This window comes from Malaclemys terrapin, chromosome 2 (genome assembly GCF_027887155.1).
Source record: "Malaclemys terrapin pileata isolate rMalTer1 chromosome 2, rMalTer1.hap1, whole genome shotgun sequence".
Classification (NCBI taxonomy): Eukaryota; Metazoa; Chordata; order Testudines; family Emydidae; genus Malaclemys; species Malaclemys terrapin.
The window spans coordinates 137263873-137288076 of NC_071506.1; the positions used below are offsets into that span (position 1 = coordinate 137263873).

At 47.7% G+C, this 24204-nt stretch overlaps 1 protein-coding gene across 6 annotated transcripts in view; it reads right to left on the reverse strand.

The window, feature by feature from the left end:
* Positions 1–24204, reverse strand: part of SLC23A2 (solute carrier family 23 member 2) — a 135939-nt gene that overhangs the window by 62965 nt on the left and 48770 nt on the right. For all 6 annotated transcript variants that reach the window (XM_054017818.1, XM_054017815.1, XM_054017816.1 and 3 more), the window contains one exon: positions 10236–10513. In XM_054017818.1, the coding sequence (XP_053873793.1) occupies positions 10236–10340 (105 nt within the window). In that variant the 5' untranslated portion in view covers positions 10341–10513. The remainder of the gene's footprint in view (positions 1–10235; positions 10514–24204) is intronic.

Consider the following 24204-nt stretch of genomic DNA (forward strand, 5'->3'; position numbering starts at 1 on the left):
TTGTCGAGAACATATCTTGGTTCCGGAAGATCATCTCAGACACCTCATCCTTCTGGTCTGGTGTTAAATCGGGAGACACTCTCACCTGTTTGGAAGGCTTGTTTTCCTGGGTTAGGTCTTTTTGGACCATTGTGCATGCCTCTTGTGCATGCCAGGGTTTCAGAAGGTTAACGTGATAAATCTATTCTTGTTTTCTGAATCCTGGCTGCCGCACCTTGTAGGTTACTTCCCCCATGGGTTCAACCACCTCATAGGGCCCCTGCCATTGGGCCAGAAGCTTGCTTTCTGCCGTGGGTACCAACACCATAACCCGATCCCCTGGTTGGAACTGTCGCACTTTTGCCTGGTGATTGCAATGGGTTCACTGGGCCTCCGGTGCCTTCTCGAAATGTTCCTGTACAATAGAGGTAACCCGGGGTATCCGGTCTCGCATCTGCATTACATTCATAGATTCATAGATTCTAGGACTGGAAGGGACCTCGAGAGGTCATCGAGTCCAGTCCCCTGCCCGCATGGCAGGACCAAATACTGTCTAGACCATCCCTGATAGACATTTATCTAACCTACTCTTAAATATCTCCAGAGATGGAGATTCCACAACCTCCCTAGGTAATTTATTCCAGTGTTTAACCACCCTGACTTTTTCCTAATGTCCAACCTAGACCTCCCTTGCTGCAGTTTAAACCCATTGCTTCTGGTTCTATCCTTAGAGGCTAAGGTGAACAAGTTTTCTCCCTCCTCCTTATGACACCCTTTTAGATACCTGAAAACTGCTATCATGTCCCCTCTCAGTCTTCTCTTTTCCAAACTAAACAAACCCAATTCTTTCAGCCTTCCTTCATAGGTCATGTTCTCAAGACCTTTAATCATTCTTGTTGCTCTTCTCTGGACCCTTTCCAATTTCTCCACATCTTTTTTAAAATGCGGCGCCCAGAACTGGACACAATACTCCAGCTGAGGCCTAACCAGAGCAGAGTAGAGCAGAAGAATGACTTCTCGTGTCTTGCTCACAACACACCTGTTAATACATCCAAGGATCATGTTTGCTTTTTTTGCAACAGCATCACACTGTTGACTCATATTTAGCTTGTGGTCCACTATAACCCCCTAGATCCCTTTCTGCCGTACTCCTTCCTAGACAGTCTCTTCCCATTCTGTATGTGTGAAACTGATTGGTCCTTCCTAAGTGGAGCACTTTGCATTTGTCTTTGTTAAACTTCATCCTGTTTAACTCAGACCATTTCTCCAATTTGTCCAGATCATTTTGAATTATGACCCTGTCCTCCAAAGCAGTTGCAATCCCTCCCAGTTTGGTATCATCTGCAAACTTAATAAGCGTACTTTCTATGCCAATATCTAAGTCGTTGATGAAGATATTGAACAGAGCCGGTCCCAAAACAGACCCCTGCGGTACCCCACTCGTTACAGCTTTCCAGCAGGATTGGGAACCATTAATAACAACTCTCTGAGTACGGTTATCCAGCCAGTTATGCACCCACCTTATAGTAGCCCCATCTAAATTGTATTTGCCTAGTTTATCGATAAGAATATCATGCGAGACTGTATCAAATGGCTTACTAAAGTCTAGGTATACCACATCCAAAGCTTCACCCTGATCCACAAGGCTCGTTATCCTATCAAAGAAAGCTATCAGATTGGTTTGACATGATTTGTTCTTCACAAATCCATGCTGGCTGTTCCCTATCACCTTACCACCTTCCAAGTGTTTGCAGATGATTTCCTTAATTACTTGCTCCATTATCTTCCCTGGCACAGAAGTTAAACTAACTGGTCTGTAGTTTCCTGGGTTGTTTTTATTTCCCTTTTTATAGATGGGCACTATATTTGCCCTTTTCCAGTCTTCTGGAATCTCTCCCGTCTCCCATGACTTTCCAAAGATAATAGCTAGAGGCTCAGATACCTCCTCTATTAGCTCCTTGAGTATTCTAGGATGCATTTCATCAGGCCCGGGTGACTTGCAGGCATCTAACTTTTCTAAGTGATTTTTAACTTGTTCTTTTTTTATTTTATCTGCTAAACCTACCCCCTTCCCATTAGCATTCACTATGTTAGGCATTCCTTCAGACTTCTCGGTGAAGACCGAAACAAAGAAGTCATTAAGCATCTCTGCCATTTCCAAGTTTCCTGTTACTGTTTCTCCCTCTTCACTAAGCAGTGGGCCTACCCTGTCTTTGGTCTTCCTCTTGCTTCTAATGTATTGATAAAAAGTCTTCTTGTTTCCTTTTATTCCCGTAGCTAGTTTGAGCTCATTTTGTGCCTTTGCCTTTCTAATCTTGCCCCTGCATTCCTGTGTTGTTTGCCTATATTCATCCTTTGTAATCTGTCCTAGTTTCCATTTTTTATATGACTCCTTTTTATTTTTTAGATCATGCAAGATCTCGTGGTTAAGCCAAGGTGGTCTTTTGCCACATTTTCTATCTTTCCTAACCAGCGGAATAGCTTGCTTTTGGGCCCTTAATAGTGTCCCTTTGAAAAACTGCCAACTCTCCTCAGTTGTTTTTCCCCTCAGTCTTGATTCCCATGGGACCTTACCTATCAGCTCTCTGAGCTTATCAAAATCTGCCTTCCTGAAATCCATTGTCTCTATTTTGCTGTTCTCCCTTCTACCCTTCCTTAGAATTGCAAACTCTATGATTTCATGATCACTTTCACCCAGACTGCCTTCTACTTTCAAATTCTCAACGAGTTCCTCCCTATTTGTTAAAATCAAGTCTAGAACAGCTTCCCCCCTAGTAGCTTTTTCAACCTTCTGAAATAAAAAGTTGTCTCCAATGCAGTCCAAGAATTTGTTGGATAGTCTGTGCCCCGCTGTGTTATTTTCCCAACATATATCCGGATAGTTGAAGTCCCCCATCACCACCAAATCTTGGGCTTTGGATGATTTTGTTAGTTGCTTGAAAAAAGCCTCATCCACATTTTCCACCTGGTTAGGTGGCCTGTAGTAGACTCCTAGCATGACATCTCCCTTGTTTTTTGCCCCTTTTAGCCTAACCCAGAGACTCTCAACACTTCCGTCTCCTATGTCCATCTCTACCTCAGTCCAAGTGTGTACATTTTTAATATACAAGGCAACACCTCCTCCCTTTTTCCCCTGTCTATCCTTCCTGAGCAAGCTGTACCCATCCACACCAACATTCCAATCATGTGTATTATCCCACCAAGTTTCAGTGATGCCAACAATGTCATAGTTGTATTTATTTATTAGCACTTCCAGTTCTTCCTGCTTATTCCCCATACTTCTCGCATTTGTATATAGGCATCTAAGATACTGGTTTGATCTTTCCTCCCAGTTTTGTCCTGACCCTCCTTTCTCTCTGCCAATATAGCCCACACTCCCTCTCATTTCCGACCCATCTCCCCAGTCTCCATGTACCCCACTTACCTGTGGGCTTTGCTCACCTGTCTCCGTCGAACCTAGTTTAAAGCCCTCCTCACATGCTCGATTATACTTCTCCCCTCATTGGGTTCCTCTTCCCAGATCTCTTTGGCGATATCTAGTATGCCACGGGGGTGACGCCCATATAATAACTCCAAGGGGAAAAACCCACTTGAGGCCTGTGGTACCTCCCAGATAGCGAACATAAGGTAGGGTAGTAGGGTGTCCCAATCCTTCCCATCCCGACTTACCACCTTCCTTATCATAGCCTTGAGGGTTCGGTTAAACCTTTGTACCAACCCATCAGTCTGCGGATAGTAGACCAAAGTTCTCAGGGTATGTATATGTAGTAGCGTACAGAGGTCCTTCATTAGCTTCAACATAAATGGGGTTCCTTGGTCGGTTAATATCTCCTTCGGTAGCCCCATTCGGGCAAAGATCCCCACCAGCTCTTTGGCTATAGTTTTAGAGGCCGTGTTCCGCAGGGGGACGGCTTCTGAGTAGCAAGTAGCATAGTCCAAAACAACAAGTATATATTGGTGGCCCCGAGCCCTCTTCTCCAGGAGTCCCACTAGGTCCATGGCTATTCGCTCGAAGGAGACCTCTATGATGGGAAGGGGTAATAAAGGTGCCCTCAAGTGGGGACGGGGACTGTGCAGCTGACACTCCAGGCAGGAGGCACAGTACCTCCGCACTTCTTCATGTACTCCGGGCCAGAAGAACGGTTATAGGACTCGTGCCAGGGTCTTCTCTACTCCCAAATGCCCCCCAAAAAGATGACTATGAGCAAGACTTAATACAGCATTCTGGTGTTTTTGAGGTACTAGGATCTGCTGTACCTTCTGCCCCTGTACTGGTGCAACCCGGTACAAGAGATCCTTCTTCATTATGAAGTAGGGTCCTGGTCCCTGGGTTTTTCCTTCCACGGGGACCCCATCTATTTCAGTCACCTCCTACCTAATGTTGTCATACCTTGGGTTTTCTGCCTGGTCCTGTCCAAAATTTCCTCTCCCGGAGCTAATCTGCCCAAGATCTAGGGGCCCACTCTCTGTTGCCTCTACTGGTTCAGAAGCATTAGGGTGGGGGTCAGACGCAGGTGCTTCTCCCTCCTGCGTGGCCTCCTTTTCAGCTGCGCAGGTCCGCCTACCTACAAGAGCGACCCTCTGGCTTTGGGTCAGTATTCGGGTTCCCAAGACCTTAGCTGCCCGTCTTTCCCTTTTTGTCTTTCTACCCTGTCTGGGAGTGGAGAACAAATCTGGGGATATTTCAGAGAAGATTGGGGGTTGACAATCTGCTGTGGATGCCTCATCAATTTTAGGGTCCCCATCTTTCTCCAATCCCCCTACTGGGAGTAAGTTTCCAAACCCTGGGAAGTCCCTCCCTATGAGCACCAGGTATGGGAGTTTAGGGACTACACCTGCTGCTACCTCAGTAGTGTTCCCTTGGATCTCGATTTTTACTGAGATGGTGGGGTAGTAACTAACTGTCCCATGGACGCATGTTATCCCCGTAGGTTTAGCCTGCAGCAGCTGACTACCTATCCCATTTAGTTTCACTGGTCTGGTATACATATGTGGGGTTAGTGAGATCCCCACAAGGTGGATTAGGGAGCATGGATCTGCCCAGTTCCCCAGGTTACACTGCATAAGCTCCTCAGCATTGGGACACTGTGCAGCTATGTGTCCCCACTCCCTGCAGGCATAACATCTGTATGGAGCCCTAGGCGTTCCCTGGTCTCTTGGTTTAGGCAGTCTAACATCACGATCCTCTTCTCCCTCAGTGCTCCGACTCTTTGTGGCCTCTAATGGGCCTTCAGCCTCTCTCTTTTTCCACCTGGGCCCTCCTGGTGGCCCAGTCACCCGAACTTTAGGGCTTGGTGCTGCTAATTTAACCCGGGGTGCTTCTTCCTTAACTGGTCGGGTCAGCTCCCTCTCTGTCCTTCGCCTCTCTACCAGGGCGACAGCCTCGTCATAAGTGGAGGGTTCGTTCTGGCTTACCCAGGCATGAAGGTCTGGTGGTAGTCCCCTCATGTATCGGTCGATGACTAGAACCGCTAGTATCTCTTCCGGACTCCGGGACTCTGTTTACAACCACTTTCATGCGAGATGGATAAGGTCATACAATTGGGACCACGGGGTTTTGTCTTCTCGGTACCTCCAACCGTGATACTGCTGGGCCCGCACTGCTGTCGTTAACCCAGATCTGGCCAGGATCTCTGCTTTCAGCTGGGGGTAGTCTGCCGCAGCCTCTTCAGGCAGATCATGGTAGGCCTTCTGGGCCTCCCCACACAGGAATGGGGCAAGGATGCCAGACCACTGATCTCGAGGCCAGGCCTCCCATAGGGCTGTCCTCTCAAAGGCCAGAAGGTATGCCTCTACATCATCCTCCCGTGTCATTTTCTGCAGCCAATGGCTGGCCTGTATGAGCCACGTCCCACCATGGCCACGATTCAGCTCTGTAAGGGACTTTACCTGGTTTACCAGTTCCCGCAACATAGCTCGGTCTTGAGCAGCCTGGTCCACCAGCAGGCGATTAGTCTCTTGCTGCAGCTGCACTGCCTCCTGTTGGGCAGCTGCCTGGACATGGATAGCCTCCTGCTGGGCCGCCGTAACTTGTATTAGTGCCCGCATGACATCATCCATTGTGGTGAAAAAAAATAAACCCTCTCCCTTTTTTTTCTTTTGTTTTTTGTTTAAATCACCCTCCTTCTTCTGCCGCGCTGTGCACCCCAAGATCCCACTGCTCACACCAGTGTGACAAAATTCCTCCTCTATCTTGGTGGGTCCTGCGCTTATTGGCGGATTTTCTTGCCTTAGAGATTCACTATGTGGGTTGGGGAACAGCCCAGAGACCTTCCCCTCTGGGAGAACCCACAGACCAGGTTAATTGGGAGGTTTGGGGTACAGGAGGCACTGTAGACAGCTGCAGTCCACAGGGCCCTGGGCTGGACCCGAGCAGCCTGGTCCACCAGGGCCCTGTGGACTGCAGCTGTCTACAGTGCCTCCTGTAACAGCTGCATGACGCCTACAACTCCCTGGGCTACTTCCCCATGGCCTCTTCCAAACACCTTCCTTATTCTCACCACAGGACCTTCCTCCTGGTGACGGATAACGCTTGTGCTCCTCAGTCCTCCAGCAGCACACCCTCTCACTCTCAGCTCCTTGCGCCTCTTGCTCCCAGCTCCTCACACTCGCACCACAAACTGAAGTGAGCTCCTTTTTAAAACCCAGGTGCCCTGATTAGCCTGCCTTAATTGATTCTAGCAGCTTCTTCTTAATTGGCTCCAGGTGTCCTAATTAGCTTGCATGCCTTAACTGGTTCTAGCAGGTTCCTGATTACTCTAGTGCAGCCCCTGCTCTGGTCACTCAGGGAACAGAAAACTACTCATCCAGTGACCAGTATATTTGCCCTCTACCAGACTCCTGTACCCCACTGATCTGGGTCTGTCACAACTGTTACAATATGAAAGATATCCAGGTTCAAAGCTAATCTTTAGTGTGCTCATGAGTGTCACTAGCTACTGCCTCTTACACATCATTTATTGGTATTACATTTTCAGTTAGAATTCTAACAGCATTCTTTGGGCACCTATAACTTCAGGCTAAGTTTTCTTTTTATTTGAATTGTCATAGGGGATGGATTTGTTTAAGTCTGATTACATATTCTTACTTACAGAATTTCTTCAAATTATAACTGGATTTCAAATGTATTTAAAACCCAGGACCCAGACAAAAGTCAGCAGCCAGACCTATATGGTGAGAAGTGTATTCCTTTAAGAGGTGCCACTCCACTGTATTAGGTTTGTTTTTCCCTTTCAGAAGAGGCAAATCAAGTAAAGTACCATTTAGATGGAAGTTTAGTGGAGATGTAAATGCTGCTAAATCATATTTGGATATCCAGGTTTGGAAATAGAATACTGATATTAGCAGGGGTGATTTACTTTGAACAGGTGCATGCTGAATAGTGAGGAAACTGCATCCAACATCAAATCCCCAAAGTCTCTACTTCAACAACTCTGAAAAAGTATGCCAGTTATTGCTTCCTAAATCTCTGTGAGGAAAAGTAGTCAATTGTCCATTTGCAGTTAAATTTGATTACTTTTTCTATTATAACCCATTAAGTGCAAAGCACATATTTAACAAATCTGATTTCTGACGTTTTACTTTGCTACAAATGTTCTTTGAAGAATCTCACAGTACAGAGTAATTAAACGAAGTGAGAAGACAACGAACCAGTAAGTGAAAAATTATATAGCACTGTCTCCTGATATAAATAGTATGCAATAAACTGAAGTGAATCAGATGGAGCTCTTTGGCCAGGTAAACTTGTATCAGTTGATTTATGAAATCTGCTAAGGGAGGACCCAATCCTGTTACCAATTAAGCGAGAGAGTTACAACTTCAGTGGGAGTAGAATTTGGCCAAAGCGAAGAAAGGACAAGGAAAGGCAGGGGAGACGCAGAAACTTAACCGGGTTGTGAAAGAATCAAACAAGTGTAACCCATGCCTGCTTGGTGTGGTGCTCTGTCCCCCTCTAGTGCACCTAGACCATGTAGAGATTGATGAGCCTGCTACAGCCTTGGTTAAGAGGCATGCGGCTTTTAGCTCATGCAGTAGAGGCTCACACACTAAGCTTCAGGGGTCCCAAGTTTGATCCCAGCCGACAACAGGTCGTCGACATTACACGAGTATCAATGGAGCCTAATGCTGTTGTGTTTTTATTTTTCTCTCAACTCTGAGCAAACCTACAGCACACACAAAAAAAACAGATATTCTCTCACTCTGCCCCCAACATCCCGCTCCTATTCATCCCAAATGTATATTTTGTGAGGTTATCACTGATAGGTTGCCTTAGCCACATAGTGGTTTAGCACTATTCCCACGTAGGCTGCCTCTCCACACACACATTATATATATGTACACACATATACAAATATACACACACACACGTACATAATATGGGAATGGTCAAGAGAAAAAAATATTTGGTTGGTCCACAAACACAGGGATTCATGTCTAACCTGCATCTTCATGAAAATAATATTTGCACCTTTCATATCATAATCTTTGTAGAGGGTCACAAGGACCACCAGATAGCTGACTCTTCTCAGGGCTCTGTTAATGCTGCTCCCAAGAATCGATGCCTTTATAAATAAACAGCCCCTAGCACTGATATTTCAGAGGTCAAACATTTGCAAAAGCAGGCCAATGTCACATGATTCAAAATGAAGGCTAATTAGAGGGAACGTCCTACCCAAGCTTCAGCCTTCTACTCTTAATGTCACCACACTCAGCATCCTGGTTCTCTGTTTTGTTAGCTGTGGAGAGATACTAGGACATGGTAGATTTAATCTAATCAGAATTTTTGGAGATGTGAGACCAATGACCGTGTGGATAGTTATATCAGAAGCAAACAGTGGCTAAACATTAGCTCATGGAGGACAAGATCAATAAGATCTCTCCCTTCCTCCTGAAACCAAAAATCTGATAAACTGTGTGGAGATTGGATAAATAATTCCAAGTTTACCCACCACATTTCTGTCACATCTTAATAGAAGTAACCAGAAAAGCAACAAACTTGTGGAAAAGCAACCAGAAATATATTTTAATGTGATATGCAGAAGAGCAAGATTATAGATCTGATGGGGAAAGACACCTTAAATTCACTAATGTTTCTACTGGAAACCCCAGTTCTCTTGATGGGGCAAGAGAACCAAATGGTAATGCAGCAGCATTAGTCAAGTGGCAAAGTTTTCTTGATTTCAAGCTCATTATGTTAAAACACTGACATCCAGTGGAGTTGAGGAACTGAAGACGACATTCTAGACCAGGGGTTCTCAAACTGGGGGTCACGACCCCTTACGGGGTCACAAGGTGGTTACATGGGGATCATGAGCCATCAGCTCCATGGGGCTGACAGCCCCGAGCCACCACTAAATTAAATCCTCCCCTTCATTTTATAAAGGGGGGAGGGGCACATTCAGAGGCTTGCTGTGTGAAAGGGGTCACCAATATAAAGTTTGAAGAACACTGATCTAGACAGTCAACAGAGAACTAACACCAACAAAAACCACTGTGATCCTGTCCACAATGTAGCAAAACTGTGATATCTACAACTGTGTTAAGTCTATAAGATGCAGACATTAAGCAGATACAGCACAGTTATGGAGGTTCGGTGCTAAAACTCACCTATTAAAAACATTTAAACATGGTTGCAGCTAGCATAGTTATGCTTCCGCAAAAGCTACTAACATAACTTACTTCAAAATGGTTTTGTATCTATGGCACAATCCTTCAGCATGAAATGAACCATGGCACTGTGAAATAATTCAGTGTCATTTACTTTCACCTCAATTAAAATAAAAAATATTTTCATCTTAGCAATGCCGTCACCACACACATTGTTAGTATTTGTTTTTCCGAACAAAACACATTCATTGCAACTACTCATAATATGGAACTACTTTCCCTACTTTAATAAAATTATTTCCAGACAAATTACATCCTGAATTTCCTCTCAATAGATGTAATTTAGCCAGACAATTTTAAGACAAGATTCTTCCCCAAAAAAGGATGAGTAGGTGTATGCTTACCAAGAGACACATCTTAAGATGTGTTAGAGAGCTATATCACAATAGACATTGAGGAGTCAAGAATTTAACTCATTGATCTAGTAAAAGTCTCTTCATAATGCAATGCCACTCAAAATTTCTATATATAAAAAGCTTAATTGCGTATCTGGACACTATGCTTAAGCCAACATAAACCCTGATAACTGAATAATACAAAAACCTTTTACATATTATTTAAGAAAGAACATTCTTGAATATTTTACTTACAGGTAAAGTGAAGAAGGCAGGATGCTTAGATTCATCTTCATATTTGCCCTCTGTTGAGCTTCCAGTCTCCACTGATTTAGAAGCAGTGTTCTTGCCAATCCCCATGGTTTCCAGAATGCCGAGGACTGTCACACAGTAGCTAAATTGAATTTTATGAGATGGGAAGGTGGAGAGGAAGAGGGCAGTTTACAGACAGCAGCACCCCCAGAAGTAAGAATGGCACCTAGTAGTCAAGTTCAAGCATTAGGTCCTGAAAGTACCGTTAGCTTTGATGGCACCTAGAAATAAAGAAGTGAAACTAATTAAATATTTTTTCACAATGACAAAGCATATTTGTAATACTTTATAAAACCAAAAAAAAAAAAGGAGTAATTTTTTTATAAAATTCAGTAACAGCCACAACCATTGTGAGTGCAGTACCGCTTTATCTAACATCCCATATGGAACATTACAATGATCCAGGTTTCCCATAAAACCCTGAAGGAAAGCAACCTCAATTTTAGCTCTCTAACATACTGCCTGCTAAAAGTTTAGGTTCTCATCCACATGCTCTGCCAAAAAAAATATAGATTTTTATTTTCTCCCAATTTAGGATACAAATCAAGGCCACTTATTGGTTTGCTCACCCCTTTCCCCAAAATCTGGAGAATCATTGATTTACAAACACCATTTGCAGCATTCTGTACACTATTACATGCAAACCCAATGTGAACAATGTTTTACATGTTACACTAGCCTACATATACACACACATCTGCTTATGATTTTATAATTTACTATAATATCCATCTACTTTATCTTGAATGTTTGAGCAAGAGAGGTTTCCCTTGGGATGGGTTTCTTTGATTATTCTCTCATGCTGAACAGTAGTTTCCCAAGAGGAGAGATGTGCCTCGTATCTTGAAAAAGTTATTCTCACCAGCTTCAAAGTACTGGAGACTTGTATTTTTTTTTCTGTTTTTTGTAATTCCACTAATTTAGATGGATTAGGACCATTTGTAAAAAACTTTCTGCAACCAGAAAAATCCCATCCTTTAGGATGTGGAAGTAGGGTGATGCAATTAGCTATTATGTGTTCCTGGCGGTTACGCTTCTTCAAGAAGTAAATGCTATGGACCTATCACCTATATATGGGTAAACCTGATCTTTCAAGGTAACGCCATGCTGCCATTTTAAAATAGAAAAAACACACATTTAGCTTAGCACAGTAAGCTGAAACTTCACAACATGAAGGACATTCCTCCACTATAGAAACTTCATTTTAACCTAAGATTGAGGATGATATTGGAGCCCATTGCTGGTTATAGAAACTTAGTTCAAACGTTTGGAGGAGAACACAGATGTTCAAGGATGCAAAAGTGATTGGTTTAGGGTCTAGATAGAATTGAATATGAATTTTACATAACATTGCATAACATATTTGTTCCCTTACTCACTTTGGAATGGGGACATTAAAAGAAAAATCTTTTGTAATTAATTTGTCTCCTTTTAATCTGCCAAACCGACCGCTGCAATGTACTTCCCCTATGTTCCCTACTCAGACAAACATCCCAACTCTGCAACAATCCAAAACTTGACATCCCCAAGAGTGAAAACACAGCCTGAATATTTAACCCCAGTTCCCCAACTGGCAATGCAGAACATCATCACTAAGTTCCCAGGCCAGATGAGTCCTGTTTTGACATCATTTAATGTATTTGGTGATATTTTATCATCAGACACCTGTAAATAAAAATTAGTTACAGGCAAGATGAAAAAACACTAAACCACAGAGAAAGAATGTGACAGATCACAAAGTCAGAAAGAGGAAGGAGAAAAATACTCCCCACCAAAAAAAAAAAAAAAAAAAAACCCACCCACAATAATCAAGGGAAATTTCTGTGAAAGTAGCCACAAAATTGAAACAGAAGAGAAACCCATGATACACTGGCATGTGCTCTAAAGTCAGTGACATTTTCAACTAAATCCCTGAGATGGAAAGGCAGTGAATGAACATTCAAAAAGAAGTCACGAGAAACAAATCTTAGCACAGCCAAATAACAAATCCCAACAAAGTAGTGACTGTTTATTCTCTTTCCTAAAGGTTGTCTAGCAAAATGCCAGGAGTTTAATGTCTGATGCAATTGCAGTAATAATGACACTTGATGCGTGACCTGTTCTGCAGATGGCAGAGTTGGGGCTATGTTTGGAATAATTACACAATACCTCAATATTTAAGAATTTGTTCCAGTTTAAGAATTCTCCATTTGCTAGTCGATTCTGGTTACTCTGGTTGATGAACAATTTAGTTTTAAAAATAATTTAACATTTACAGAGCCAAAAAACAAACACAGATACAAAAAAGTGCTATTTGAGCATTGAAATGCAAGTGAAGCACTCCTAGCAGAAAAGTGAAATGGCCTCAAAAGAAGTATTCTTAACTCAAAGGCTTAACTAATAAGAGCCAGTAATTTTAAAGTATATGTTAAGAGGATATTAGCAACTCATTGTTGTAGTTGGTCCTTTAAATTAAAAAACAAAAAACAAAAAAGGAGAGCCAGCCCAAGTGCTCAGTGTTTGGAACACCCTTTTGTAAACAAAACCTTTCAACCCCCACCAGATGCTCACATTTCCACTTGAAAAATATGACCTGCCAGAGATGGAAAGTAACTAGTTTGCTTCTAATTTGTATACCTTTATCACTGTTGACAGCTCCAAAAATAATGTGGCAAATGTTAGTGCAAAACCTACTGGAGATGTTCACGGTGAGAAGAGAACATGAAGACGAGAAAAAGAGACATGGTGTGGTTATGGAATATTTTTTTTAAATCCACAGAAGTACAAAACAAACAAAATTGGGATAGAGATTGCTGTTCTTCTGTGCAAAAAAGTTATTTACAAGGGGAAACAGTGAGAGTGACTAAGGTTTTGTCTACACACAAAGTGTGTCACTTTAACTAAAGACCAGTATAGTTTATTCCTGTACAGGAAGAGAAAGGGTAATAAATTATACCAGTCTAAACTGGTACTCCTGGGGGAATTCTGTGTCAAAAAATTAAAACTTCTGCACCAAAAATTAAAAATTCTGCACACAATATTTTAAAATTCTGCAAATTTTATTTGTCAAAATAATGCAATATAATCACTCTGGTTTCAATTATTTTGGTAATTTATTTAAACTACAATATACTAGATGGAGAATGGGATTGGGGAGCACTGGAGGAAATCCCCAAACCCCCTTGCCTAATAGTAATGTAGATAGGTTTCACCCTTTATGTCTAGTTATTAGTCAACAAATATATGCAGCCATATGCTCAGTGTTGCATTACAGGCAACTATAGAGCAAATGAGGACTGGCGAATCAAACTCTCAATTTATATTGGCTACTGACCATCTCCAGAAAAGGAAGTCGCAAACAGTTCATGGAGCACATTTTGATAGGAAATGTTTTCAGTCCAAAAAGTTAGATTAGTTCTAATCACTAAAGCAACATAAGCATTTATAAGGCCATACTGTCCTTTACCCACTGCAGCATTGCTAAAAATAGCAGTGTAGATGCAGCAGTGCTGGCTTAAGCAATGCCTTATAGGTGCCCAGATTTCCGGGCAGGCTTATACCGTCCGCTCTGAAGCCTATGTCGCCACATCTCCACTATATTGTTATATTTGGCAATGCTAACAAGGGTATGTCATATATATCTATATCTATCTATATCAATATATGAATGTAGCTTGGGTAGACAGATATCGCCAATATGTCAGAGAGTTTATGCTAACATACCCTGGTCAGCCTCGCTGATCACTTGCCCTCTCCCTTCCTGCCAGGGTTAATCTTTAACCAGTTAGGATCTTTTGATATAATAGGGTTTGTCTACACTGTGATAAAAAGCTCATAGCACCAAGTCTCAGTCAGCTGACAAGGGTTCATGAGGCTTGGACTGTGGGGCTAAAAACAGCAGTGTAGACATTAGGGATGGGTTAGAGCCCAGGCTCTGAGTTCCTCCCGCTTTGCAGAGTCTCAGGGCCCAGGCTCCAGCCCTAACATCTACACTTCAAATTTGGCAAGCACCCCAAGCCAGCAGACCTGAGCTAGTCGAGGTGGTGCCACTCATCTTTTATTGAAGTGTACACGTACCCTTTCCAGCTTTGGGAAGCATAAAGCACCCTACCTTGGATAGAGCCTGGAAGGTAAATTCTCCCACCAATTGATGGCCCAGCCAGTATCTTAACTCCTTTTGTTGGGGTTACTAGGCCTGCCTGAGCCAGAGTTCTTCCATGTTTAAACTCTGTCCGTCCATGTTTAACTCTAATCGACCTCAACAACCAAGGACAGGAATTGGAATGTGTAAATAGCCAGTTAGCAATTACGACCTTGCTCATACTAGGTACCAAACAATAATGATGAGGTTTGCATGCTTCTAGCTGGGGAAGGGGTAATAAACTAAGGCTAAACAGGACCAAATAACTGTTTAGGGAGAAGTTACTAACAAGCTAGATTTATAACCCTAGAATGATTTAGTTGCTTAAATGTATAAACATGCCTTCGGTAGAGAGGGGAGGGGGAGTAGGGGGGGGTGGTAGAGAGGGGGAGAGAGAGGGGACTTAGTTGTAAAATGTATAAAGAAGAGAGAAACTGTTTTTGCTGGTGTGCTTGATTTGAGACTTGCCTGTCTCCTTGCACCACTTCGAGATCTCAAATAAACTTTGATTGTTTCTCCACCCCGGTATGTTTATTGGCGTGAACCACTCCGGGCAACGAACCCCACTGTTGCTGTCCTCGGGCCCCTGTGCCGGCAACAGTCTTGGCGTCCCTGGGTGGGCTCGAGGCTGAAATTTAGCCTTGCCCGGATCCCTCCTGGCGGCTGACGGATAACGACGACGACCAATGCCCAGCGCGCACCGGTGACTTCATCGGGGGCCTCGGCGGAGACGTGATTTGGTCGATCCCGGGGGGCACAACGGTGCAACACGCTTGATTAGTGGAGAAACAGCTGTGGGCGACGGTGCAGAACCGGACCCTTGGATAAGGTAGGAACAGTCCAGTGGGGACTTTACCTGTTTTGACCTAGGGACGCCCAGTGTCTCCCTAGAGTATGGGGCAGGGACAGAGTACTGCAGGCAGGGCAAGGTGTATGCCCTTAGAATGCATTCTGGTGAACTGGAAAGTGTTTGGATCGGATCCGTTGATTAAAAGTAAATTAAAAAGGTTCTGTACAGTAGACTGGCCTCAATATCAGCTAGAGGACCAGGAAAGGTGGCCACCGGAGGGATCACTTAATTATAATACGATCCTTCAATTGCTTTTGTTTTGTCAGCGTACAGGTAAATGGAATGAACATATGTATGTACAGTTGTTTATGTTGTTAAGAGATAGATCAGATCTTTTGCAAAAGTGTAATTTGACTCCGACAGGTTCGGTAGTAACTATTGTTAGTCCTCAGAACCCTCCCCCGGTTGTATGGCAGAGTCGGTGTCCCCTTCGGCTCCAACACCCCCACCATATAAAGATAGGGTGCCTCAGGTCCCAGAGATTGCCCCCTCGGTGGGATTCTATCCATTGATTACTGAGACTCGGATAGCCCGTACTGGAACAGAAAATCGCCCAGCCACTACAATGCAGGTTTATACCCATGTGCCTTTTAACCCAGTGGACCTAGCAGCTTTTAAGGCACAGGCAGGGGAATTCTCTACGAATCCAAGCAAGTTTATCTCGGTCTTTGAAGGGTGTCTGGCTAGCCATAAGCCTGACTGGGATGACTGTAATGTCCTTAAACTGAAGAAAAAGGAGGATTTGATGGGCATGACAATGGCACAGATTTTGGAAACTGCAAACAGGGGTTACAGCCTTAGGGAGGGAGAAAAGGAAAAGAGGCAAGTGAAAATGATGGTTGCAGCAGTACAGGCTGATGGCAGGGGAAGATTTCAGGAAGGTGGAAGGGGCCGGGGAATGAGAGGACGTGGGCGCCCTGGCTCACAGGAAAGGCGCCTGGGTCGCAACCAGTGTGCCATATGCCAAAAGGAGGGACATTGGAAAAATGAGTGCCCCGAAAGGGAAGGTACCCCTATGATGGCAGCGGAGGATCAAGAATAGGGGTGTCAGGGGAGACGGACTATCCTGACCCCGGAACCCCGAGTAAAAATGTGGGTGGGAGATTCAGACATAGCCTTTTTAATAGACTCTGGAGCTGCACGAACTGCTGTAAACCAACCCCTTCGGCTGCCTGTGGCAGATTCCCTCACTGTGGTGGGAGCCACAGGGAAAGGAACTAAGTGCCCAGTATATGCCCCAGCGGAATGTGCTTTGGGAAACAGAACTCTATCTCACAGACTGGTTTACCTCCCAGATTGTCCAACGCCACTATTAGGACGGGATCTGCTTTGTTGCTTAGGTGCCACCCTGCATTTCACTCAAGATGAAATAAGCCTCACCTTACCTCCAGAGAATGCCTGGATAATGACTCTTGCAATTGAGCCCTCAGCCATGCAAGCCCCAGAGTGGAGTCAATGGGAGAAGCGGGTTTTTCCTCTGGTACGGGCATCAGGGATCCCAGGAAAGGCAGCCCATCATACTCCTATTACTGTTCAGCTCTTGCCAGGAAAAGGTCCAGTGCGAATTAAGCAGTATCCGATCAAAAGGGAAGCCAGAGAGGGATTGCAGGAAACTATAGACCAGTTCCTAAAGTGCGGGGTACTTCGAGAATGCCAGTCAGCTTGGAACACTCCTATCTTGCCTGTACAAAAGCCCAATGGCACATACCGGCTGGTCCAGGACCTGAGAGCAGTTAATGAGCGGGTTAAGACTCTACACCCCCTTGTTCCAAACCCGTATACACTGTTGGCCTCTATGGGGGGGCAGTACACCCATTTTTCAGTCCTGGATTTAAAGGATGCTTTCTTCACGATTCCGGTTGACCTCCAGTCTCAGGAGATTTTCTCCTTCGAATGGGAGGACAAAAGGAGGGTAAGAAAGCAGCTTTGCTGGACAGTGCTGGCCCAGGGATTTAAAAATTCCCCCACCCTTTTCAGCCAGGCCCTGGCTAGAGACTTGGAGGAGTGGGACAACAAGGATAAAGTCCTCCTCCTGCAATATGTGGATGACTTGTTAATTGCTGCAGTTGGTCTAACCTCTTGCCTTAAAGCCACTGTGAGCCTCCTGAACTTTGTTGGACTTCGAGGATATCGAGTAGCACAGAGTAAGGCTCAAATTGCTCCCCCAGTGGATGGAATCTGACAACGGAACACACTTCACATCCCAAGTCGTTCAAAAGATATCAGATGCCCTACAGATCCCCTGGAAGCTTCACACGCCATGGCGACCGCAGGCCAGTGGGGTAGTGGAGCGTACAAATCAGACACTTAAGCGGCACCTCTCAAAGGTTTGCCAAGAGGCTTCCCTTAAGTGGCCTGATGCTTTGCCCCTTGTTCTGCTCCGCATTCGCGCTCTCCCTAAGGGCAGGTTAGGGCTCAGTCCCTTTGAGATTATGTTTGGAAGGGCATGGCCTATGAATGGTACACCGGTTCTGGCAGGGGAGTGGGAAATGGGGTGTGGCTTCTTATCTCAGTACATGTGCTCTCTGTCTGCTGTTCTCTCCACAGGTATACCAAAGATTTGCAACCTCTCCCGCTGGATGCCCCGATCCACTCCTTGCAGCCAGGCGATTCCGTACTCATCCGGACCTGGAAGGATGAGCCTCTCCAAGAGAAGTGGAAGGGACCCCACACCGTCCTGCTGGTCTCCCACACAGCAGCAAAGGTTGAGGGACGCAAGAACTGGATTCATCACTCTCGTCTGAAAGCAGTGCCTGCTCCTGAACGGTGGACCGTCCAGACTGCAGAGAAGACTGCCAGCGACGATTTGGGACTTAAGCGGTTATTCAGACGACAATAGTGTCTGCTGGGAATGCCCTGTGATCTCTTTGGACAGTCACAGCGCACTCCCCGCGAGACCTCTGAGCGTTGGTTGTGTTTGTTTTCACAGGACCGGCCTAACCTGGTGGCCTGGTCCCTTTTGTTTTTAATCTGCTTACTACTGATAAAAGACGGTTACTCACCGTTGTAACTGTTGTTCTTCGAGATGTGTTGCTCATATCCATTCCATTAGGTGTGTGCGCGCCGCGTGCACGATCGTCGGAAGATTTTCTACCCTAGCAACACCGGCGGGTCGGCTGTGGAGCCCCCTAGAGTGGCGCCTTCATGGCGCTGAATATATACCCCAGCCGATCCGGCGCCCCCTCAGTTCCTTCTTGCCGGCTACTCCAACAGTGGGGACGGGGGGCGGGTTTGGAATGGATATGAGCAACACATCTCGAAGAACAACAGTTACAACGGTGAGTAACCGTCTTTTCTTCTTCGAGTGCTTGCTCATATCCATTCCATTAGGTGACTCCCAAGCCCAACTTAGGTGGTGGGGTCGGAGTGAGACATTGCTGTGTGCAAAACCGCTGACCCGAATGCAGCATCGTCTCTGGACTGCTGCACTAGTGCATAGTGAGCTGTAAACGTGTGGACTGATGACCAAACCGCCGCTCTACAAATGTCCTGTATCGGAACATGTGCCAGGAAAGCAGTCGAGGAGGCTTGGGCCCTCGTGGAGTGAGCGGTGAGGTGCGGTGCTGAGACGCCTGCCAGGTCATAGCAAGTCCGGATGCAAGACGTAATCCAGGAGGATAGGCGTTGTGAGGAGACCGGTGAGCCTTTCATTCGGTCGGCCACTGCAACAAAGAGTTGCGTCATCTTTCTAAAGTGCTTTGTGCGGTCAATATAGAAGGCCAGGGCCCTTCGTACGTCCAGGGAATGCAAACGTTGATCCTGGCGAGTGGCATGTGGTTTGGGATAAAAGACCGGGAGAAATATGTCCTGGTTGATATGAAATGGAGAAACCACCTTAGGGAGAAAGGCAGGATGTGGACGAAGCTGCACTTTATCCTTATAGAAAACTCTATAAGGGGGCTCGGATGTAAGCGCCCTGAGTTCAGAAACGCGCCTTGCTGAGGTAATGGCTACGAGGAAGGCTGTCTTCCAGGATAGATACAAAAGTGAACAGGTGGCTAGTGGTTCAAATGGAGGACCTGTGAGTCTGGAGAGAACCAGATTAAGGTCCCACGTCGGGACGGGCTGACGCTGTTGTGGGTACGTCCGGTCTAAGCCCTTGAGGAATCTAACGACCATCGGGTTAGAGAATACCGAGGACGCGAATTCCCCTGGGTGAAAGGCTGATATAGCAGCCAGGTGAACTTTGACTGAAGATATCACCAACCCTTGCTGTTTTAGGGAGAGGAGATATTCCAAAATGAGAGGAATAGGTGCCTGCAACGGGGGCGTGGCTCGTTGTTCGCACCAACATGAGAACCGTTTCCACTTGGCCAGGTACGTGGTCCGTGTTGAGGGCTTCCTACTGCTCAGCAGAATCTGTTGGACAGAGTGCGAGCATTGCCGCTCTGCCTGGGTGAACCATGGAGCAGCCACGCCGTGAGGTGGAGTGATTGCAGGTCGGGGTGACGCAGCCGACCGTGGTCCTGAGAAATGAGATCCGGACATAATGGAAGCGGGATCGGTGTTTGAACCGAGAGTTCCAACAGTGTGGTGGACCAATGTTGTCTCGGCCACGCTGGAGCGATCAGAATTACCTGTGCCTGGTCTCTGCGCAATTTTAGCAGTACCTTGTGGACCAGAGGAAACGGAGGGAAGGCATAAAACAGGTGGTCTTTCCAGGGAAGGAGAAATGCATCCAAGAGGGAGCCCGGAGCTCGACCTTGTAGGGAGCAGAACACGTGGCACTTCCTGTTGTCTCGAGATGCAAACAGGTCTATCTGGGGAAACCCCCACCTCCGGAAGATGGAATGTATGATGTCCGGACGGATAGACCACTCGTGTGTCTGGAAGGACCTGCTGAGTCGGTCCGCTAGAGTGTTCTGGACTCCAGGGAGGAACGATGCCGTGAGGTGGATTGAGTGGGCGATGCAGAAGTCCCACAGGCGAATGGCCTCTTGGCATAGAATTGACGAACGTGCTCCTCCTTGCTTGTTGATGTAAAACATGGCCGTGGTGTTGTCGATGAACACTAACACACAACGGCCATGTAGGAGATTGAGGAATGCTTGGCACGCCAGGCGTACCGCCATCAGTTCCCGAACATTGATATGCAGGGCTAACTGGGGTGCGGTCCACAGACCCTGGGTATGGTGTTCGTTGAGATGGGCGCCCCAACCCAGAGATGAAGCGTCTGTGACCAGGTGCAGAGACGGTTGTGGAGCGTGAAATGGCATCCCCTCGCAGACCACACTGTGATCTAGCCACCAGGTGAGGGAGGCCAGGACCGAGTTCGGGACCGTGACCACCATGTTCAGGCTGTCCCGATGTGGGCGGTATATTGATGACACCCAGGTTTGAAGTGGGCGAAGCCGAAGTCTGGCATGCCTGGTTACGTACGTGCAGGAAGCCATGTGACCCAGCAGGGTAAGGCACGACCTCACCGTGGTAGTTGGGAAGGCCTGTAGCCCTTGGATGAGGCTCGTGATGGTGCCAAATCGGTTGTCTGGCAGGATGGCTTGTGCACGTCTGGAATCTAGAACTGCGCCTATGAAATCTATTCTCTGGGTAGGTTCTAGAGTGGATTTGTCCTTGTTGAGTAGGATGCCCAACTCGTTGAATGTGTGCACTATTCTGTGGACGTGAGCTTGAACTTGCTCCTTGGAGCGACCGCGCACCAGCCAGTCGTCTAGGTACGGGAACACCTGTATCCCTTGCCGACGAAGGTACGCTGCCACGACAGCCATACATTTCGTGAACACTCTTGGGGCCGAGGATAGGCCGAAGGGAAGGACTGCAAATTGGTAGTGCACCGTGTTTACCACGAATCGCAGGAAGCGTCTGTGAGGTGGGTAAATTGAGATGTGAAAGTATGCGTCTTTCATGTCGAGGGCGGCGAACCAGTCTCCAGGATCGAGGGAAGGGATAATGGCCCCCAAAGAGACCATGCGGAACTTCAACTTTACTACGGATTTGTTGAGTCCGCGCAAGTCCAAGATGGGCCGCAGACCTCCTTTGGACTTGGGGATCAGGAAGTAACGGGAATAAAATCCCCTGCCCCTTAACTCTATCGGAACCTCCTCTATGGCCCCCATGGTCAGGAGCGTAGAAACCTCCTGTATAAGAAGTTGCTCGTGAGAAGGGTCCCTGAAGAGGGACGGGGAAGGGGGGTGGGAGGGGGGGATAGAAGAAAACTGGATAGTGTATCCCCTCTCCACCGTGCCGTCCTCGACCGCACCTTCAAAAGTTCTGCCTGGGGCCTGAAGGTGGTCTAGGTGGCCCCTGGTTCTGGCCGGGTTGAGGGCCGGCCCACCTTCTTCTACCACCTCGCCCTCGCCTCCGGGTCGAGTCCTGTCTCTGACGAGGCGGGGGGGGGGGGGGGGTAGAAGCGCTGAGGCTGCGGCCTAAATGGTCTGCGCTGAGGGCCCACAACATGCATCCCCAGGGAGCGCATGATTGTTCTCGAGTCCTTGAGGCTCTGCAGGCGAGAGTCCGTCTTGTCCGAGAACAATCCATGTCCCTCAAAGGGCAGATCCTGTAGGGTTTGCTGCAGCTCCGGAGGCAAACCCGAAACTTGAAGCCAGGAGATCCTCCGCATAGCGATACCCGAAGCCAGGGTCCTCGCAGCTGAGTCTGCTATGTCCAAGGAGGCCTGCAAGGAGGTCCGAGCCACCTTCTTACCCTCCTCTACCATGGCTCCAAACTCTTCCCTGGACTCTTGGGGAATCAACTCCTTAAACTTCCCCATAGAGTTCCAGGAGTTAAAATTGTAACGGCTCAGTAGCGCCTGTTGGTTCGCCGCTCTAAGTTGCAGCCCTCCGGCTGAGTAAACCTTACGGCCAAACAAATCGAGCCGCTTAGCCTCTTTTGATTTAGGCGCTGCAGCCTGCTGGCCGTGGCGCTCTCGTGCGTTCACTGATGCCACCACCAGTGAACACGGTTGGGGGTGGGTATACAAGTACCCGTAGTCCTTAGACGGGACAAAGTACTTCCTTTCCACCCCTCTCGCTGTGGGTGGGATAGAGGCAGGAGTTTGCCATATCGTATCCACATTGGTTTGTATCGTGCGGATCAGGGGTAGCGCCACCCTCGATGGGGCATCCGCTCCGAGGATGTTCACGATAGGGTCCTGTACTTCCACTATCTCCTCCGCCTGCAGGTCCATATTACGGGCCATCCTACGCAGGAGATCCTGGTGAGCCCGAAGATCTATCGGAGGGGGACCCGTACATGAAGTGCCCGCCACTGCCTCATCCGGAGAGGAGGAGGAAGATGCCTCCGGTGGTACTGGATCCAAGGGGGGGTCCTGATCCCCCTGCTCTTGGGCCGGAGCATCACCTGTACTTGGGTCTATGGTGTCAGGTGGCGTGGACACGGAAGCCTCCATGCCCCCTGGCGGAGGCCGAGAGATGGTGGATTCTGGGGCCCTTCTAACCGAGTGACCCGAGCGAGAGGTCGATGGTATTGGAGCCCCTTGCTCCTGGTGGTACGCCCACGGGGTCCAAAATGACCAGTGAGATGGTCCATGAGAGTGGTCCTCTGCCATCTCCTGCCAATGGCCCAAGTTCCGTTCCTCGGCTTGCCCTTGAGGGGGGTATGCCGATCTCGACAGGTCCTCCGAGGAGCGAGACACCGATCTTGACGGCCATGGCAGTGCCGAGAGAGATGAAACGATCCCCGTGGGCTGCGGTGCCGCACGGTACTGGTCCGGAGATGATCTATCTCTGCGCGGTGCCGGCGAACGGATCTGGACCTCGATGAGGACCTGGAGTATGCCCGGTGCCGGGAGCGGCCTCTCGACGTCGAGCGTCGACCGTAGCGGTGCCGAGAACTACGTCTCGACGTTGATCGGTGCCGACGATCATAGCGGTGCCGAGACGTAGAACGGTGCCGCGACGAAGATCTTGGCCGCGAGTACGACCGGTGCCGAGGTGATATTCGGTGCCGGGACTGCGAGCGGCATGGGGACCTGCTTCTGGACCTGGACCGGTGCCGAGGTTCCAGCCCTTGTGATGGAGGGCGAATCAAGGCAGGTTTCCCCCTTGACTGGACCGGGCGGGTCAACGGTGCCGTCGGTGCCAGTGGTTGAGGCGGTGCCGGCTCCGTGAGAGCTATCAAGTCTCTCGCCGCCACGAAGGTCTCCGGAGTCGACGGGAGTTGTATTACCGCCGGTCTCGGTGGAGACGCTATCTGCACCGGACTCAACGGCCTCGGTGCCGGAGTCGACAGTGCTGGAGGCACCTGTTTCCGGTGCTCCACCGGCGCACTCGGCTCTACCCCCGGCACTGGGGGAGCCGGCGTCTTCGGCACAGAGGTCCCCGTCTTATGGGCTTTTTTATGCCCCGGGGATAATGACCGGCGTCGAGGTGCCTGCTGCGGTGCCGACGAGGTCCGGTGCCGGGGAGGTTTGTCCGACACCGCCCGCGTTGTCGGCATTGCCGGTGCTGCTGGGGCACTGCGCACCGAGGCGCTAGGTGCCGGGGCCTGGCTCGTAGAAGGAGTGTCCGGGCTAAGTGCCGCCTCCATCAGGAGTTGCCGGAGCCGAAAGTCCCGCTCTTTCTTGGTCCTTGGTCTGAAGGCCTTACAGATCTTGCACTTATCTGTTTGGTGGGACTCTCCCAGGGACTTCAGACAGGAGTCGTGCGGGTCGCTCGTGGGCATAGGTTTAGCGCAGGAGGCGCACTGCTTGAAGCCGGGAGCTCTGGGCATGAGCCCGGGCCCGCGGCCGGGGGAGAAAGGGGGCGACGACCCCCTTAGTCCCCTGGACTATTATAACAAATCTAACAACTTTAAAAACTATTTAACTATTAAACTACAAACACTAGAACTATAACTATAACTACAACTGCGAATAACTAACTAAGCTAGGGAGAGTGGAGAACAGCTATGCCGCGCTCCACAGTTCCAACGACCGTCAGGGGCGGTAAGAAGGAACTGAGGGGGCGCCGGGTCGGCTGGGGTAT